We start from the raw sequence: 19,685 nt of genomic DNA on the forward strand, positions 1-19,685 counted from the left end.
AACACCATGGTGTCCTGATAAATACAGTCTCACAAGCATCTTCACTTGGTTGTGCACTAGGTCAAGTGTCAGAGATCAAAAAGAGATACTGGAAGTCTTACATTCTGTTTCTCAGGCACGCAGCTTGACACTTTTGGTTGTGTCTCCCTTCGTGTTTACTCCTCTGTGATCACACTAGAAGAATGGTAGGGATGGGAGGGGAGGATTTGGAAGTGTCTTTTCAGTGCGTCTCCATCCTGGGAGCCAGCACTCAGCTTTCAGGGCTGTTGGATTGATCTTGAAGACATGTTGTCATGCCAGGAAGGGCACGTGTAACTGAGGGGTAGGCTCACTAGGGGATTACAATAAGGATTGCATTTGTTGTTATCAAGGACCCCAATCTCAAGTATGTAACCGTGTTTTTTGACTTCATTAACAATAAAAGACAGTTCGTTTTTTAAAATGTCTCTCTGATCTGGTAAGTCACTTTCCTACTCATGCAGTGTTTTAATTCTGCTTCAATGAGACTGAGTGTTATGTGTCCCACCTTGGTTTGTTTGACCTTTGGTTGGTGAGTTGCTTTTACTGAGTTCGTTAAACTGATACCAAAGCTTTTGTCTGAAAATGCACATGGTATTTGGAAAACACTTCAGTTGCAGTCTGCGATGTTTTTTGTTTGTTCTTTTATTAAAACAAAATTTGAAAACCGCATTTAATTGACTGATTTTTCTGTTTCCAAGAAAAAGAATTGAGAACTTCGTTTGCCTTCATTGAGGCTAGCATGTCATTCCTTGTGAACACGTGAATCGTTTTGATTCTTTGCCAATAATTTCAAGCACAAGTATATGCATTTCTCAGTGAAGCATTATTTTCATTATATCTTACTATAAATATTTGAAAGCAGTTTGTTTGACCTCTAGTGTTGAGCTATGAAACTGCACGTAATTCACACAAAATTACCTTTTATTTCAGAAAAGCCAGTCTCCCCCAAATCAGGTACATTGAAGAGTCCACCTAAAGGCTTCGATACGTCTGCAATCAACAAAAGCTATTACAATGTGGTGAGTGATCCTGATCCTTTTTCTTCCTTGTGTGCTTTTATATACTGTAGAACCTCACTTAACTGAATGCTCTCATTGCTACAAAGAAATGGGCAGTCTTACAGACCCTTAGTGCCAAAACTAGATAGGGGTTTTTGTGAATTCTCTATAAATAATATCACTATTAGTTAAATGGAATATCACACACGTGGATTTTTAAGTGTGGTGCGAAATTGTGGTCTGAAATAAGTGAGTAATATGCGTTACTATAATATGTTATGCTTATTTTACTTGCTTGGCTAGTTGTTAACTTCCCTTTTCTCCTCTCACTGCCACCCAAATATGCAGTCACTCTTCCCTGATCACCAAGAATTAATGAAATTCTGGTGTGTTTAAATGATTAAGAATATTTTGTACTTTTTGTTGAAGGTGACATTGAACATTTGCAATGAATTTGCCTTCTTTGTTTTTATGCTAATGAATCAACTCAATAACTAACTTTGGGAACCTTTTCCTTATGCTGATTGATTGATTTCATGGCAAAAGCTGTATAGAATCAGCCTCGAAAAAACATTTGAGGATTCTTTAGTCTAGTACCCATACATCTTTAGTAAATGCATGTAAGAAACATACCAAAATTATCTTTAATCCTGTTGTAACCATTTTGAGAAACCTTTGTTTACTAACAGTAGATACTTTTGGAAGCAAAAACAGTAAGATGCTTTTTGTTAACCACTGCTCCCTGCTGGTGTAAAAAGAAAGCACAAGCTTTTCTTTCCTTTTTCTTTGGTTACACTGCCCGTTTCTTTCTTTTTCTTTTTTTTTTTTAAGTTCATTTTATTTGTCAGCTTTTAGCAGGATCGTAAAGCATCATTTTATGCTTTCATCTCTTGTGGTTGTGGCATAAATAACGTGAACCACCTGGAAGAACAGAGTAGTTTTGCATATTGGGCCCTAACTGAAAACACTGAAGCAAGCTCCTGCTCCTCCCCACTCACATGGTGCCTCTGCCAACAGCCATAACGCCATGATAAATGGAGGGCTGCGATGCTTTGGCTGTTGTATTCCCCACCTGCTAGTCACAACGAATAATACCTGTGCAGGCCCATTCCTTCAAATTGCAGGAAGTAATGCTCTTACTGTGTTGCATCCAGCAACAAAATACCAGACAGCTTTTCCTTTTCATCTTCATTTTTTCACTGTATCTCTCTTTCTAGTCTTTTTCATAGTCAGTTTTTTCCAAAGTTGCTGTAGTGTGTAGTAGCAAAGATGTCTTCTCTTTATTGCTGTTTTGATGTTGAAGCCTACACATTCCCTACAAGTAAACTGAAGTGAATGCAGCAAAGAAAGGATTTAGTTGCTTCAATAGGTAGAATGATGCTCTTACTTACATTTAGTATAAATCTATGTTGAAATTTTAATCCAAATAAATTGGCAGCTCTCTTTAGGTTTAAAAAAAAAAAGTCAGTGGTAAATATATTCCTCAAATATAATATTATATGTGGTTTCTCTTGATAGGTCCTAATATTACATAAAGTAATAATAAATATACATAATGTGGTAGTAAAGTAACAGTGGCAGCTTTTAAATTTGGGCTTAGTTAAAACTCAAGATCCAATTCATTTTGGACACTGGCATACTGGTGGTTGCAATTTTTATTTAATAATTTAGGCCAATTTTGGGGGGTGACAGTGTACTTCAGTGAAAATAAATGTTTGAATTTGCCTAAAACCACAGCTAAGGTGGTTAAATTACAAAAGGCCATGCATTTTTGAAATAATATGTTCGTTTGCTTTTTATAAGTGTTCTCTGAATAACTTTTGTCCTCCTCATGGAGGCTTGAGTTACTATCCAGTTCTGGAAACAGCTAGCCATAGCTGCCTTTTAAAGTTGACTGTATTTTTTGTTTTTAAATGATAAAATAATGACGTTGGTGACCATCGTATTCTTAGGGTTACTTTTCACCTTGCTCAAGTACAACTACCTTGCTGTGTTCAACTGATGTAATAACATTCCCACAGTTTTGAGTGCTAGCTATTTATTAACTGTTGAGGATATATTATGTCATAAGGTAGAAGAATGACTCATTCATCATAATATAGATGACCCTAGAGTAGTGTTCTTAAGCTGGTTTGTAGTGAGCTGGATAATTATCTTGTTTTCACCTTTTTTCCACAGTGTAGCAAATGCCCCCAATTTTTAAGCTCATGTTGTTATTTTTGTTTAAAGAATGAGAGGTTGCTGTAGCATGCAGTTTTTTTCAGACAGGTAAGAATTTATTGCTGTTTTTAAAGCCTAAATTAGGATAGCTGGCATCTACGTATTCTTAAAAAAATAAGTGCTTGCAATGGCGATGTAACTAGAAGATAATGATTTTAAGTAATTATTAAATACATAGTGATATTTATATATAGGTTAAAGGCAGTTCAGAGGAAGCTCAGGAGAGGGTAGGGGAGGCTCTGCTAATCTCCCCTTGTGGGGAGATAACTGCATAGGCTAATGGCACAGTGCATTTAATGAAGATGAGACTGCTTTCACCACTTTATTTTGTTCTTTACCCCCTTGTAAGCATGTTCTATGTTTGTGGATTCACATAGCTCCATCTGAAGTTTGTAATACAAACTAGATGTTTATTTCAGTGTGCTTTATTGGCTGCTCCTTGCACTAGGTGTTGCAGAGAGTACAGGGCACATTTGCTTGTTAATCCCTTGAGAGTTTAAAACGTGGTGTCCCAAATAAAATTGTTACCTCGGCTTACAAGGCAATTGCCTGGAGGTTAAGTAGCTGTTTTAAAATCAGGTAGCGAAACGGGCAACTTTCTCCACAGTGTGAGCATTTGGATGACTTCATTTTTCATGTAAGTATTTGATAGGTGATTGAAAACAGAGCATGCCTTTTGAGGTCACACTTTTCAAGTTGGATCAAGTGTTTTTGTTTATCAAAGCTCATGAAAAATTTTGAGGAGCCTTGAGATACGGAATGCTTTTGTGCTGATTTACATTGGCCTTCTTGAGGGCCTGTTTTGAAGGATAGTCTCTGATTTTTGTGATTGAAGAAAATTATGCATTGATCGCTGTAGTGCTGAATGTGATGTTTCAGCTGCGTGCCTTACTACTTGCATAAAGTGGGAATGTACTACAGGATCGTGCCCGAGTGTAGCTGTGAAATCTGCCTCTTCTCCCTCTGTGGAAGGTGATCAGCTTTGTGTAGGTCACTTACATCCATTTTTGGGTGGTAGCTTTTGCCGTAGGGAGATGACTAGGGTTTTGTGTGACGGAACTGTTAACCATGCTTGAATTTTCCATGCCTTGTGATTGCGAGAGCTTGTGCTCTCTGAGCTCAGTTTTCTGTGCCTGCCATTCATCAGTGTTAGGGATTGTAAAAAGCTGCCACTTCAATGCTGCTCTTTTGGTACCCAGCCTTGTCTGTGCAAATGTTGTGGTGGAGTTGTGGAAACAAGGTCTTGGAGGTCTCATGGGGTCCTGCAGCAGCCAGAACACGCAGAAAGCAGGAAAGGGAAGAAAGGTGATTATCAGAGCTCGCGGGCGAGTTGTGGATATGAGGAATGTAAGGGTGCTCTGGTGCCAAAATACTGAGTTACGACACTGAGCACTTATCGCTTCAAAGCGTAACCCAAACGTTTTATCCTCATAGCTTCTTCGTGAGGTAGGTAAGTCAAGCTGGAAGGATGCGAGAGGTCACAAACTGATGTTTTAGAACTATGTAAGCAAGATTATTCTTCTTAAAAACGTTTTCAAAGAATGTTGTATGGAGTGGGAAACTGTGCTTGTAAAAAAGGGAAATAGGTTTAACTTCTTTTAAGAGGCATTTAAAGCTATGTGCATGTCTAAAGTACTGTGCAATGCTGTGAACTCCTAGAATAATATAAAGCAGTATCTAGTGCTGTGTATATAGGCTTTGTAGCATAGTTTTATTTAGTTGCATTCATTTTCTTTATTCCAGTAACTTACCAGGTTGCTGCTTTTACTTTTGAAGCTTCCTCATTCTTTTTTCCCCATCCTTTAAGTCTTTTTCCTCCAATCTTTTACATGTTCCCAAGAAAACCCTCGAATAAAAATCCAGATAAGGAAAGGAAAATAATTGAGTTTTGAAACATGAAACAACTTTCATTTCAGCCTCTTCAGACAGCTGTTTAATAGCAAAGGATGGAAAATACTCTTTGAGAAAAAGGATTTGCCCTTCAAGATCCCTAGCATTTTTTTTTCCCTGTCTTTGGATGTTTTCTGATAGTGTTCAGTGCTTTGTCAATATATTACATTTTCGTCCTTGGTTTTGTCTCCTTTTCCTAACCAATGGCTATATAATGACTTCTGGCTGGGAGATTTTTGTAGGAAAAGCAATGTTGGAGAAGATTCATCGTACATTTAGTTTTGAACTTTATGGATCCTAAGTACTTACATGTTTCCTTTTGAACAACTGACTTTTTTGTATTGTATTTGTGTTAGAAAGTGGGATTTTAATTTGTTTTATGATCAGTGCAAATATGGATTTAGTTTTTTTGGTTCCCTCTGGTCTAAATGGTAAAGGTTTTTAGCTTTTTTAAATAAAATGTGCACCCATATTGTATTTTATGCTGAAGTTTTCTATTTAACAGCTATAGCTTTCTCTGTGACATTCTTCTGTCATCATGTTTAGCAGAGAATGGAGACATTTTAATCTTCGGTTCAGATTTCCAACAAAAGAATGAACTCAAAAGTGGTCTCTCTCTTTCTCCAAATGAATAGAACCATTCAAGGAATAAGCAGAATCAATGACACCAATGAAAGGAACAGTGAATTCTTCATTGACATACTGAACTATTTAAAGTTATTTCATCAGGTTTGCATTTAGGAATGAATGGCTTTTTTTATTTCCTAAGAAAGAGTATTGACTAGAACAGTGAATAATGCACTCAATTACAGTCGTTACTATAAATGCTGAAATGAGATATTACTGCAGGCTTGACAAATATGGCATGTACCAAAATGAAAAGGTTTCTGGTGTGGCTTATGAGCAATAAATTACAAAAAGTTTTCGAAGCTTACTCTGTCCTGTGAACTGCATTTAATTCTGACGATTCCCCTGCTAGATCATTAACTTCTTGAAGACAAAAACTAATTTATTGCTAGAAGCATGGTAGAATTTGATGTGAATATGTTGGAGGATATCTTAAAGCAGACTGCTTGGAGATGGCCCAGTAAAATGCTTCCTTGTACATAGTTGGGAGTATTCCAGTTGTTTGATTTATATTCAGCCAAAAAGCAAGTGTGCTGTATCTTATAAACTTGTAATTTTCTTGTGGTAGCGTATGTTACTGCACTCATAGTTGAAGCTTAGGCGTCCCCATTTACAAAGAACGCAACGAGGCTAAGAATTTTGCTAAGTAAAGGCAACGGTTATCTGGTATTTATAAATCTGACCTTTTCGCTATCTGAATAAGTGAACACTTAACCAGCAAGATAAGTTGTTCTGCGTTGTAACTGAGACTGAGAAAACAACGCTCATTGTTTGTTTCTTTTACAACTTCTAATGTGTTTTACTATTCTCTGCACTTTGAGTGTTTTGCAGTACACAGGAGGAATAACTACTCCTTGCTAGGGAAGAACACTCTCCCTTTACTTTTATATATAGTATAGCTCCCTTTACTTTTACAATAAAAATTTGCTTTAGCATAATGTATTTCTGTTAACACTTTTTGTTATGTGACTGAAGGATGGCTTGCGTGTGTATGAGTGTATATTTTCCTGGGAGTTTCATAAATACATAGTATTTAATGCTTTTCTCTTGATGCTATATTTTTTAATACAGGAACCTTCTTCTAAATTTACCCCATGCTAAGTAATTTTTTGTATGTTTTAAAACTGTTAACAGGTTGAACCTTTTGAAGTATCTCTTAAAAAATACCAATTAGCAATTGTCATTTATTGTAGGTGCTACAAAATATATTAGAAACAGAAAACGAATATGCTAAGGAGCTACAGACAATGCTTTCAAACTACCTGCGACCATTACAAGCTAGTGAAAAGTATGTGAGTTTGTTTTGGCTTTTAAAATAAGGCTGAAGATCATTTGGGAACTGGGGAGGGTTTATGTGGTTGAAAATTCAGTTTTAGTGATAATGTATGTTTCCTTGTGTGGACTGTGAGATCTTTGAGGCAGGGATTCCTGCTTCAGGTTTCTTTTATTCTGCTTGATTGCTGACTAGGACAGGCTGATCTTGATCAAAGAAGCTAAGAAGCTTTTTTTTAAAGGCTGTAAGTTTTATTAAAGCACAATTAGTCAATAACTGCAAACCTAAACACCTTTTATTTACCTTGGCTCCAGGTTAAACTCAGCAAACACTTCATACTTAATGGGAAACCTGGAAGAAATAAGTTCTTTCCAACAAATGCTTGTACAGTCTTTAGAAGAATGCACCAAGTAAGTACAATGCATAGCAGATACTGTAAAATTCTAACAAGCAAATATTATTACTTCTCTTGTTGTGTATGTTAATGTTTGAGATGAAACTTTGTTCCTCTTTTTGTAACTATAGCTGCCACAGCAAAAAAGTGTTAGGTGTTTGGATAATCACTGCTTGCTCACACAGATAGATATTGGCCCTAGAATGCAATTGCAGAGGTAGCGATTTTTGAAATAGTTTGGAAACAATTTATAAATATCCATGAACTGCATGTCAGTGGGAAGGTGGGTAAAAAGTGGTGGTTTTTATTTTGGAGGCTGGAATTTTTAGGTGATCAGGAGAATAAGAGAATGAAGGGAACTTACGCTGTGATGGAACAGGGGAGGCTGGGGGAAGTGACTTGGATGAAGGACTCAGAGGGAGATTTTGCTTAATATTTTTTGGTCTTCAACAGTGGTAGTCACCAACATGTGCTGGGAGAGGCACGTAGGATAGGCAGAAATAACAAGCTAAATAAAAAATCAGTCATGATGCCTGTACTGTACCATATAAGAAGCATGAAGCAGAGAGAGAGCAAGAAGGGAAAGAAGAATGAGAGAACCTGTTTTCCTTCCATAGGTTAGGTGAATGGTGGTTGAATATTTTTTAGCTTGTACCTCTGCACTTTGGGGGTGCAAGAAAGGAGGTCAGCATCACATTTGATTGTCCTAACAGTTTTCTACTGTTGGAACTACATTTTCAGTGGAGTTTCTGTTCTTAACCTTGGTTGTATCCTTTGCATAGAATCACAGAATGATTTGGATTAGAAGGGATCTTAAAGATCATCTTGTTCCACCCCTCCTGCCACAGGCAGGGACAACAACCCCAACTCCCTCGGCCTGTCCTCATAGGAGAGGTGCTCCAGCTGTGATCACCTTTGTTGCCCTCCTCTGGACTCGCTGTAATACACCCAAGTCCTTCTTGTGCTGGGGGCCCCAGAGCTGAACGCAGGGCTCCAGGTGGGGTCTCACAGGAGCAGAGCAGAGGGGGAGAATCACCTCCCTCGCCCTGCTGGCCACACTGCTTTGGATGCAGCTCAGGATGTGGCTGGCTTTCTGGGCTGCAAGCGCACATTGACAGCTGATGTCAAGTTTCTCATCAACCAGCACCTCCAGATCCTTCTCCTCAGGGCTGCTCTCAATCCATTCTCCATCCAATCTGTGTTTGTGTCTGGGATTGCCCTGGCCCAGATGCAGCACCTTGCACTAGGCCGTGTTGAATTTCATGAGGTTCGCACAGGCCCACCTCTCAAGCCTGCCCAGGTCCCTCTGGATGGCATCCCTTCCTTCCTGCGTGCTGACCGCACCACACAGCTTGGCGTCAACGGTAAACTTGCTGAGGGTGCACTCAATCCCACTGTCCATGTCACCAGCAGAGATGTTAAACAGCACCGTTCCCTGTACCAACCCCCGAGGAACACCACTCACTACTGATCTCCACTCAGACATTGAGCTGTTGACTGCAACTCTTGCAACCATCCAGCCAGGTCCTTACCCACCAAGTAGTCCATCCATCAAGTCCATGTCTCTCCAATTTAAAGACAAGGATATCATAGGGGACAGTGTCAAATGCTTTGCATGAATCCAGGTAGTTGATGTCAGTTCTTTTTCCTTGCTTGTGTTCTTCTTTTGTCTGACCATGTGGTGACCTAATGTGGCTGCTAATCCAAATTTGCTTGTTTTCTGCCAAATTAATCATTTGAATTGCTACTGAGAGTTGAGACAAGCTTCAGCCTGTGCAGGGGAACTAACTACTGGGAGTACTTGGCTGTGAGTAGGAGAGAATGTGTTGGATGGAGGAGAAAACACCTATTTTGGCAGCAGTGATCTTCTAGATGAGCTCTGTGTGTTGTGTTTTGACTTCTCCCTCCTCTGTTCCTCTGAGCTGCTCCATGTTAAGAGGAAGCTTTTGTGATGACAAAGTGTAAGCCGTGTCTCCTCTAGACACTAATTTATGTCTGGGTTTGTTGCTGACTTTGGATCTCATGTCCCCCTGCCATCTGGCTTCTCTCCCTCTCTTCAGTCTCTAGACAGCATAGACTGGAGAGAACGGAAAGGATGGTGTAGCAAAGATAACTTTTAGCAGTGCGATAGAGACATTCTTGAAGTGGCCTTTCTTCCATGCTGTGTTTGAATGAGAAGGGTATTCTTTTTGGCAAGTTTAAACTTAAGACTTGACTAGCTAAGTGGTGTCTGAATCCCTGAGAGTGACAGTCTCTTTCCTAATGGCCTTTGTTTTTTCTTCGTGGGAAGTGAAATATTACTGTGTAACAAGTTAGGAAACATAATGGATTGTAGTAGGTGGGCAAAGAAAGCGATACCTCAGGATTACTGAAGGGTTACTACAAATATTTTGTATTATTTCCTTTCTGTAAATACGCTGGCCATGCCAAGTTATATTTTCAGTTTAATTTTCATTGTAGCATATTGACTTGAGCATCCAGCTTCCTCCTGTTTTGAATCTAATCCATGATAATTCCCATCATGCAGAAGAACGCCTGCCCTGCTGTCTTGTTTTTTGTCGTTTTGCCATGTTTTTTTGGCTGGTGAACCTGTTCTATAAACTCAGAGCAGCTCCCAGGCTGAAAATAGATTTATCATTTTATTTTATTTTTGGCAGAGAGCTAGCAGTTCCATCATTCAGGCACTTCAAGTTGCAGCATCCGGTGTGATGTTTTTTCAGACTTGACATGTCACGATGACCAAGCGCAGATGTGCTGCCAGTTGTGGTGCTGCCAGCCTGCGTAGCTTGACAAACTCCTGCTCTTGTGCCTGGGAGTTGAATATTGGTTGAGTTCCACACCCCACTCGAGTCAGTTTGTCATTTCAGTTATCTCTTAATAAATCCTTGTGTGTGAAACTTTCTGATGCTTTTTCTCTTCTTGTCTGCGCTGTGTTGCCTTATTTAATCCTCATTTTGTTAAACACTGGTTGATTTCAAAGCACATAATGCTGTAGTGCTTTTTTTTTTTTTGGTGTGTTCTGAGGGAGGGAGTTGTTAGGGTGCTGTTTGATTTTTATGTGCCACACTTCCCTCCTCCTGCCCTGGCCGCGTTCCCGAACCCGAGAGCTCCTCTGGTGCACTGCTGTAGGTTTGTCCTCTTTGAGCTTGTCCAGGTTGGCCTCCACTGCAGTATAACCACGGTGCTCCTGTGGACTGCTCCATCTGTCGTAGTCCTGGGAGCATTTCTTGTCTGGCTGCCCGGATGCTGGGGACCGCCAGACAGATGCTTTGGGGTTACATCTGCCTTCATAATTTCTTTTTGTCATTTAGCAAACAAAAAAGGTGAAGCAAGTCTAAGTAGCACTGAGTAGGGATCTTCTCACTGATCTGTTTCAGAAGAACATTTCTTCGCTGATCAGCTTCAAGTGCACTTAGTTTTGGTGGATGGAAAAGAGCAGTAAGAGGCAAGGCAGGGAGACGCTGCTGGAGTCATGAGTTACAAAAAAGAGGATTTCTGATTGTAAAACAGAGCAAGAGAGCTCCGGTCTCTTGAAGGCAGAAAGCGATCCAGTGCTTTAGAGCTCTTTCCAGATCTGTGATCCAGTGCCAGCTCTCGGTTCTGCTGTGGTTCACACAGCACAGGAGGGTCCGAACAGACAACTTCAGCCATCTCTCTCTGTTTATCTAAGTGATCTCCAGTTTTGAAGTATTCCTCTATAGATATCTTTGTAGCAGGAGATTGAACAGATGTCTCCTGCTCTAAAAGAATTCTTCTGCTCACCCGGGAGTAGAAGCTGTCAGTCTGTGGCTGTAATTCTCAATAAGGGAAGGCAGGTCGTCTGGTGGACTGTGAATAAATCGAATAGAGCCTCAGTTTGTGAAAATAGTAGCTCAGAAAGCTGTGAGGCTTCTTCCTTATTTCAGCAGCTCTGTTAACTGTGAAGCCTTGGGAGATGGCGTAATCTTGTGTTGCTTTTGCAAACTGCATCCTTTGAAGTCGTCAGCCACAGAGGTCCTGTAACCATTTTTGCAGACCTTCAGTTGTTCTTGAAGTTCTCAGCTACCAGCTTTAAGTTCAGAACATTCCCTGTATAATTCCTCAATTCTGTTTTTTTATTATTTTTGGTGGAAATGGAGGAGGACAGAAAATGCTGCCCAGATGACTGAAAATTTCCAGTTTTTGATCGGCTCTGCAGGTGAATGTATAGGGACCAGGGACATAGGTGACACTACACAATGCTTTTCTGGTAACCGCAGTCACGTGAGCTTTAGGCACAGCTGAATTCAACCTGGCAAAAAGAAAGCACACGTACAGCATGCAATACTGATTACGTTATCTACATTTGCTGACTTTGTGTTAGAAGTTGCCAGATTCATCAGAGTTTCCACAGCCTTTACCAGAATGTTGTAAATGTCGGTAACATGAAAACTAAGGTAAATTTCTTCAGAGTACACAGGATGTAATTATTCTGTAACGCCACTATTTCTTTGTTGGCTGCCACTGTAGCTTTCTTCAGTCCCGTTATGCTCACTGGTGTTGATCAGGTTCTTAAAGCAAGTGTGACTGAGCCACAAGGTCATCTCTTTCTTACTGTTCTCAGATGTTCTTGTGATGGGAGCGCACTCTAAGCCTGAGGAAACAAAGCTGGTAGCTATCAGATACAACTCCACCAAACTGCTGATCTGTTAGAGAACGTAGGTGCAGTTGTAGGATGATGGTGCCTGTACCGTGCGTAGAACAGCAGAGACTTTATCATTCTCTAGTTCTGTAAATGAAATTAAAACATGTCTTTGGCCTTTTTATAGCTGAAGTTATCACCGTTCTTTAAATATATCTCTATAAAAATATATGTAATACGTGTATATATACTTGTGATTCCTTTTTAATTAAGGTATCAAATATGAGAATATTATTGGGATGTCAACTTCAGAATACATTATAAAACTATGCTCTTTATTGAATTTGAAGGCATTAATTACCAGAAGGTTTATATGATGTGGTGACAGGCATTAAATTGTTGTTTTTCAGGCAGTTAAAGGAGATGCACATAACTTATTAATTACTCCTGTGAAATTAGTAGAATACTCTCAACTAATGCGCGTAGTTAAAAGTCAAAGGGAATGAGTCGCCACCCCCTCATAAAGTCTGTTAATTATCTTAATTCAGCAAAGAATCTGTGGCATAAAGTTACAATGCGTGTGTAACATTTGAGAGAGAATAATGTCAATCTTTCATTCTCCTAAAAGAGCGGCGGTCAGAGGAGACACAGATGTCTCCTTGATGCAAGCAGCCATAACTCGCTTCTTTTCCCCAGGCGCCACGCTGTGAAGAGACAACTTAACCGTTTGCAGCGGTTGTTTACTGGGGCCTCTGACTATTTAATACTGAGCTGTATGCCCCGAGCACGTCTTCAGTCTGAGGCTTGTGCTGTCTCTATTGCTTGAAGAATGTGGTGTTAGCTCATGCTTACATTTATTGAAGGAGACTAGCTGCTAGATGGGAAATCCTGCTAGGGTGGCCCTATGAATAGCCTTCCCTCTGTGCTGGGGAATGCACCGTTGTTCCTGAAATGCCTCCAGAAGCGGCATTGTGTCAGAATTTAATCTTTTTTTCAAGAGAGATAATTATCAGAGGGTAAAATATGGGCCCTAGCTTTTAACGTAAGGAGAGCCAACAATGTGGTCAGTGCATCTGGCATGGCGTGCCAGCTGGGTATTCAGTGGTTGGTTTGGGGATACCTGCAGTGATGGCGTTCTCAGATAAGGAGACGTCTTTCCCTTGCCTCTCAGTTTGAACATCTCTACAGTCAGTTTTGGTTTCACAGAGGTGAGGTCTTCCCACACCATACAGAGGGAGCGAACAGCTTAGTAGGGCTTAATGTTTTGCAGTTTGGGGCCTATTTTGGGGGGATGAACTCCTGAAGTTTAACTACTGTAAAAGAAGTGGAGGAGTGGGACAAGACAAGTGTATTTCAGCGGGATTAGTACATTCCCTGTTTAGAGGAGTGGCTGTCCTGAGAGCCTGAGCAGATCTTTTGTACTAGAGTTCACCGGATCATCTATCGCTTTTTAAGAGGGAGCGTACTACAAACTGATATTTAGAAATGTTACGAACACGTTCAGGACAATAAATTCTTCTTTTCAACATAAAACCAGTATTTTATCTGAGAGAATTGTCGGAACTATTGTCAGCATGAAAGGACCTGCCTCTGCCAACAGTGTGTCTATTGGGTATTTACCGAGGGCTCGCTTAGTTTCAGAGCAGTGTGAAATACTGGATTCAAGAGTAGTTAAATGCGTAACAGGAGCAGCAAAAGCTGCTGTTTGCTTTAGCCTGTTTGCGAGATGAGACAAAGACTTGGCATATTTACGTTAGGAAACACAATATTTGTGCAAGAAACGGAAATGTCTGAAGGAAGTTAAAGCATTTTGCCTCCTTGCGTATGTTGTACACGGGTTTTAGGTATATCGTGGACAAACACAGCCTAGGACTGCTGAAAACTTTGCCCGGTCTTCTGGGTAAGTTCAGCGTGGGTTATGCAATCAGCAACTGGCTGTATAACCTGCTTCTGAGGAGGCTTAGTCTTTCAATTGGGGGTTGCTCAATAGAAAATAGGGTTTCACCTGTTCCAGCACCCTTACGTGCTCGTTAGTCCAATTTATTCCTTTGCACATAGAAAATAATCTAGTATGGATGTTTTTATGAATAGCTCTAGGAATGACGTGGTAGTAGTAAGGGAGCATGACTACTTCCCATCAGTTTGTGTGCAACTTGAGGAATAATTCAGATTTCTAAAAAATGAGTTTTTTCTTCTACATATGAAGTATGCACCTTAAGGAGATACTAAATGAGTTAATGACAGCTCTCATAATCTTACTCTTAATTTTGCTGTTTATACTGATGCAAAATCAAAATTCAGGCTTTCTGCTGCTTGTACAGGTTCTCAGCTGGTGTCACACAGCCATTGTCAGATGTTTATAATCCTGATATTTTCTTACCGCAATTACATGAGTCTGCTAAAATCTTTTGAAAACCATGCTGTGTATTCATATTATTTTTCTTCCTGCTCCCATCACTTACGTGGAAAAAAATGCATACGTAGCCTTCAGACAAACCTGGTCAAAACTGATTCTGTTCCCAAGACTGTGTGAAAATAACCTGTTCTTCTAAATGCTGCTTCACTTGTTGAGTCATCTTTTTGTTTTGTTTTTGTGTTTGGCCAGAGTAACCGAGGCTACTGTTACTTACTTGATAAAAAAAAAAAAAAAAAAAACCAAAAACCTCTTATGCACAGAATTGTTTTTTAAAAGCCTAAAGTGAATTTGTCCTTCACTGTTTAGCAGACGTGGTTCATTCTAGCATGGAAGATGAATAAAACACAAGTTACAGAAATGATTTCTCTATCAGTGGTGGTAAAGCAGCACTTTTGCCCTGGTTGCAAACGAATATAAATGTGCTTTATGGCCTTGAAAAGCAAGACGAATGATTGTGTAAAAAACTATCTGTAATTGCACTGTAACTGTCTGTCTGTGCTATCAGAACTTAATATGGTATTTTCATGAATATTTTAAGCATGTTGTCGGTATTGGTGGAGGGTAGAGGGAGAGAATGCTATTGCTTACTCTGTCCTGTTTTGCTAAAGTGCTGAATGCTGATTTTGAGACTTGGCATAGTGTAGGTATGTGGATAGTAACCAGTAGGTACATTCATTAAAAATCAAGCTCCTAAACAATGTGTTAGTTCTTGAAAAAGGCTGACCAAATGAATGTCTTAGGAATATATACCATGTTATGCCTACACTGTGATCTTATAAGCAGGCCTGACAGTTACAGGGCTGAAGCTGTAAAGAAGGAAGAGAAGGCTGTTGTTTGCTGGTCAGTGACCATAGAAAAACACCTGTTTGTTTATATAATTCATGTTATGTATATTATTTTTTATATTACATTTTTATATTTTTTAAAAAAGATGCTCATTAAGAATATACACTGCCTTGTCAAGCTGTAATTTATTTCTTTGGTTTGTATTACTGTTGTTTCATCTTTATTACTCTATTTTTAGGTTGCCTGAAGCTCAGCAGAGGGTTGGAGGATGTTTTCTAAATTTGATGCCACAAATGAAAAGCTTATACCTTGCATACTGTGCCAATCATCCATCAGCAGTAAATGTTCTCACAGAACACAGGTATGTTTACCTTGTAGTCTGTAGATTTTTTTTTTCATTTTTTTTATATGTTTGAAACAAAAACCACAGCACAAAGCTGTTTGATGCAGTCATGGCCAGCCTGTCACTTTTGACAGCTTCTTATCAACTGAGATAATTTTATCACTTATGGAGCACGTGCTGGACTTTAGATATGTAAAACAAACTGTAGTTATTATCATCTTCATTTTAAGAATGTCAGGATAAAGTCTGCTGAATATGGCATAATTGACATGATTACTAGAAGGCTTTTTATACAGTTGGCTGATTGTAACTTAGCCCTGTAAAAGCCTGTGTGTGTGTTAGTATGTACTGAATTTTGTAATGGTATAACCTTAGGTCAATTTTGAGTGATAGAGAGGAGCACGAGCTTTTCAAGTTCACAAAACTGGTATCTCCTTTATAAAAGATGTAGGATTCTGAGTTAACATTGCAGAGGTTGCACAGCTTTGGGACTGACCTCGAATTTGTATAGAAGATACCCAGCATCACACTGAGGAAAGAGCATCAAGGCCAGAATTTGATTTTAAATCTGCTTGCATAAAATTTCCCTATAAATTCTCCTGATGAGCACATGCTGCAGCAGCTGTTAGCTTGGTGTTGTTTGTCTGCCTGTGTTGTCTGCCTATGGTGCAGGATGGAATCATGACCTTCTCTTTAAGGTTAGACATAGGACAAATTCTAGCATGATATCTGATTTTTGCTTTTTCTAGAATTTCTTGATGTTATGGACCAAAGACAAGATTCTTTAAATATTCTTAACTCTCCCTAAACAAAGAGGAGCATAATTGACTTGTTTTCTGTAACGTTAAGTTCTTCCAACTTGCATTTTATTTTAACAGCAACAGTTTGTGGCATATTTAGGACTCTTACTCATAACGGGGTAAATCAAAAAGCTTCCAGCTACTAAAGACTATGAACTATAGTTCGGGGATTGGAACTAGATGGTCTTTAAGGTCCCTTCCAACCTGAGCCATTCTATGAACTATTACTTATGTTAGTAAATCTTTTGTTCCCTTTGGAAAATAGAGCCACAAATTCACATTGCAGTTTAGGCTGAAAGAAGGTATTTTTAGTCAGACACAATAACAAATTAAAGTTAAACAAGACCAAAAGAAAAATAAAATCGAATTCCTTAGTGTTTTCTTTCAAATTGCCTGCTTCCAGTAGCATTATCTGTAAATGCTAAAATACTTAGGTGATTTAAGCCCACGGGTTTGTAATGCTCTTACGTTTAGATTTTGTTGTTGTTTGCGCTTTCGTGCTCTTTCTGTACAGAGGTCTGGGATTTAATCTGTAGATGGGAGATGGTAAGTGATAGCAAAGTAAACACCTACGTTTAAGATTTTGAGATATTTGTAAAGAATTATGTGGATTTTCAGAACTCTGGGAAAACAGAGGGAACGGGTATGTCTGAGAAACGGGTGTTAAGAATATGAGAGAGGACAGTGAATTGTTCTGCAAATTGGGAAGATAAGTATTTCGTCTCTTCTGTGTTGCTTTGGGCATTGTTTGTCCTAAGCAAAAATCAGCTTCTGGTCTATAAAGTCAGCCTGCTGTCAAGCCCTGGTGGAGTCAATATAAGTATCATAGAGCAATTAAGTAATTCAGATGTGGGAGGAGGTTCAAAGCAATTGCATTGTTCATAAAAGATAGCTCAAGGGGGAGATAAGTTCTGATAAACAGCTTTCTGTTTAATGCTATTGTCTTGTAAGGCATGAGTCAACAGAAGTGAATCCTGTTTTTTTTAAATTACCCCTATTTTATTATTCTGAGCCCTTCAGTTTTGCTGAATGCCATTGCTGTAGGTAGCAAGTGGCTCAGCTGAGAATTCTGCTTCAGGCAGCTGCTGTGAAGAAATGGGAAAGTGGCTTTGAGCAATTCTAAGCCTTTTCGTCTCAGAATACAAGAAACCTTTTAATTACAGTATTTTAAATATAGAGAGAAAAAGCCACTTTTGCTTGGAATACACTGATTAAGGATGTGGGGAAAAGGAAAACACTCAGAACTGTCTCCTTGTTTAATTAGTTGAAATGGTTTTATTATGCGAAAGCATCTCTCATAAACTTTAATGTAAAAATTACCGTGAGGTTTGAAGATTGTCATGACTGCAATAGTAACAAAACGACCACGTTGCAGTTAATACTAGATCAGTATTGAAATGAGATTTTCTCAGAGTTCTCAAAGATTGGTTTAGACTTTCAAGAAATTATGATGATTTGTTGGCTGTTTATACGGAATAGTTACGTGCTTTAATACCAACAGACACATGGCAGAGAAATAGACATTCGATTTCTTAGATTTGAGCATCAAGTTTCTAACAGCTGCACTTTTCAGTAGTGTTTTAGAGTGAGGGAAATGGAACTGTCTGCAGTGGTTCAGTTTAGAATATAAATTTTTGCTGTCTAAATCAGATTATTTCTTGCCATGAACTCTGTGCACTTCGTAAACTGACAACATGCCTTAACTGTGCTTCTGAAACGTGTCGTACAGAAAAAAACTAGCAGGTCATTTTAAAGTCAGGCTCTTATATCATAAAATTAGTAATTTCTGCTGTTTATTAAGCTTGCTTGCCTTTCCTGGGAATGTTATCAACAAAAATGAAACAAAACAAAACCAAATCTGGATTGTTACCCTAAGTGAGACTTCAGAATTTTTACCTCTATTTTTTTTTTTCTTTTTTATTCTGTATAATATACTTGCTTTGTTACTGCATTTTTATGGTCACTGACTAAAAACAACTCAAAGGGAATTGGCTATTATTTTGAAGCATTAACTGTGCTGTTTCTTTAGCCAGTTGGATCACTGTAACATCAAAATTACTGTAAGTAGTCATCTGGCTTGATGGAATATTGCATATATAAAGGTTTTATGTCATTTTCTGAAACATCAGGCATGCTCTTTGAGCAGTGTTGTAGTACCTGTTAAGAGGTCCTTGCTAGCTGGTGAAGAGTCTGTAAGTATACTTACGAACTGATGACCCTGACCTATTCAGAATTATTTTGAACTTGTATTGAAAAGCCTTTTTTGGAAAGGAGTTTTGTAGAATCGACTTTGTGCAGTGGTATTTGGGATAGGGCTGGAGATTTAAAAGGGGCATTCAGTGGGAGTGTGACTTTTCCCCTATGCCACTCAGTGTGAATGCCAGCCTGATGTTTCCTGCTTCTGTTCTGTCATTTGCTTCTTGGTCATGTGTAAAAGCAACATGGGTAGTCTTAATCAGTTAGTACAAAATAAGGCATGTGCCGATGTGTGCGTGTATGGTGTGTACATATATATTCATGTGTGTATAAATAAAAATAAACGGTGAAAAGTGTTGATTTTAGTATTACTGCATGAATAAGCTTTTTAATTTTCAAATGTTCAAAGCTACAAACATCCTTAATTTCCTGAAGTTTACTGTTAATAGTAAAACTACTGAAGTAAATACCGATAAAGAGACCTGCGTGAGTATGCAGAAATGGGAATAAAACCTTGTACAGCCCATACCAGGAGTTCAGGTTCCAGAGCTAAATGTTTTTTGAGGTTGTATTTGGGTCTGACAATAAGAACAACAACAGAAGTCTTCTGCTGTGTTATTTCTTTTAAATTTGGAGCATTGTGAGCAGATCGTCTTACTTGATTCCAGTTGTGTCACTCTAAGTTTTATACGGGTGTTAGAGCAGCTACTGAGCATAATTTCTCCAGTTTTGTACAATTTGAAATTTTGTAGGCTCTTTTTGTTTGAGGAATTGGGTCAGAGCGGTTGCATGTTTTTTTTTCTAGAACTAACATTCTTCCAGTTTGAAAGACTCAAGGAAAAATGACAATTATTTAACATACTTAGGTCTGTCACCTTGACTTGTAATCGTGTCTTAAGCCACTGGCTAGAGCTTAAGAGATGGAGCTCACCAGGTGTAGCTGAGTGGTGACTCTGGCTGAGATCAGTGTTTTGATTGTTTCCATTGCTGTCTCTTGGCTCATTCTTCATGGTCCCTTCTCCAGTAGTGACTGTAGTGCCCCTGTATGTGATCCCTGTTTTCTTTACTTCATTCCCTAACAGTCACACCTCTTTGGCAGTGTTGTATGAGATTTCAGTCCC

The 19,685-nt window shown here is 39.0% G+C and overlaps 1 protein-coding gene across 9 annotated transcripts in view; it reads left to right on the forward strand.

Moving 5' to 3' along the window:
* The window catches only part of ARHGEF7 (Rho guanine nucleotide exchange factor 7), a 121,294-nt gene that overhangs the window by 59,286 nt on the left and 42,323 nt on the right, over window positions 1-19,685 (forward strand). For 8 of the 9 annotated variants that reach the window (XM_083826195.1, XM_083826196.1, XM_083826198.1 and 5 more), the window contains 4 exons: window positions 952-1,040; window positions 6,950-7,044; window positions 7,344-7,439; window positions 15,464-15,586. In XM_083826195.1, coding sequence (XP_083682321.1) covers window positions 952-1,040; window positions 6,950-7,044; window positions 7,344-7,439; window positions 15,464-15,586 — 403 coding nt within the window. Of the gene's footprint in view, window positions 1-951; window positions 1,041-5,600; window positions 5,859-6,949; window positions 7,045-7,343; window positions 7,440-15,463; window positions 15,587-19,685 lie in introns of those variants that run through there. The other variant, XM_083826203.1, reaches the window with a different exon arrangement.

Source organism: Anser anser (assembly GCF_964211835.1).
Source record: "Anser anser genome assembly, chromosome: 1".
NCBI classification, from domain to species: Eukaryota; Metazoa; Chordata; class Aves; order Anseriformes; family Anatidae; genus Anser; species Anser anser.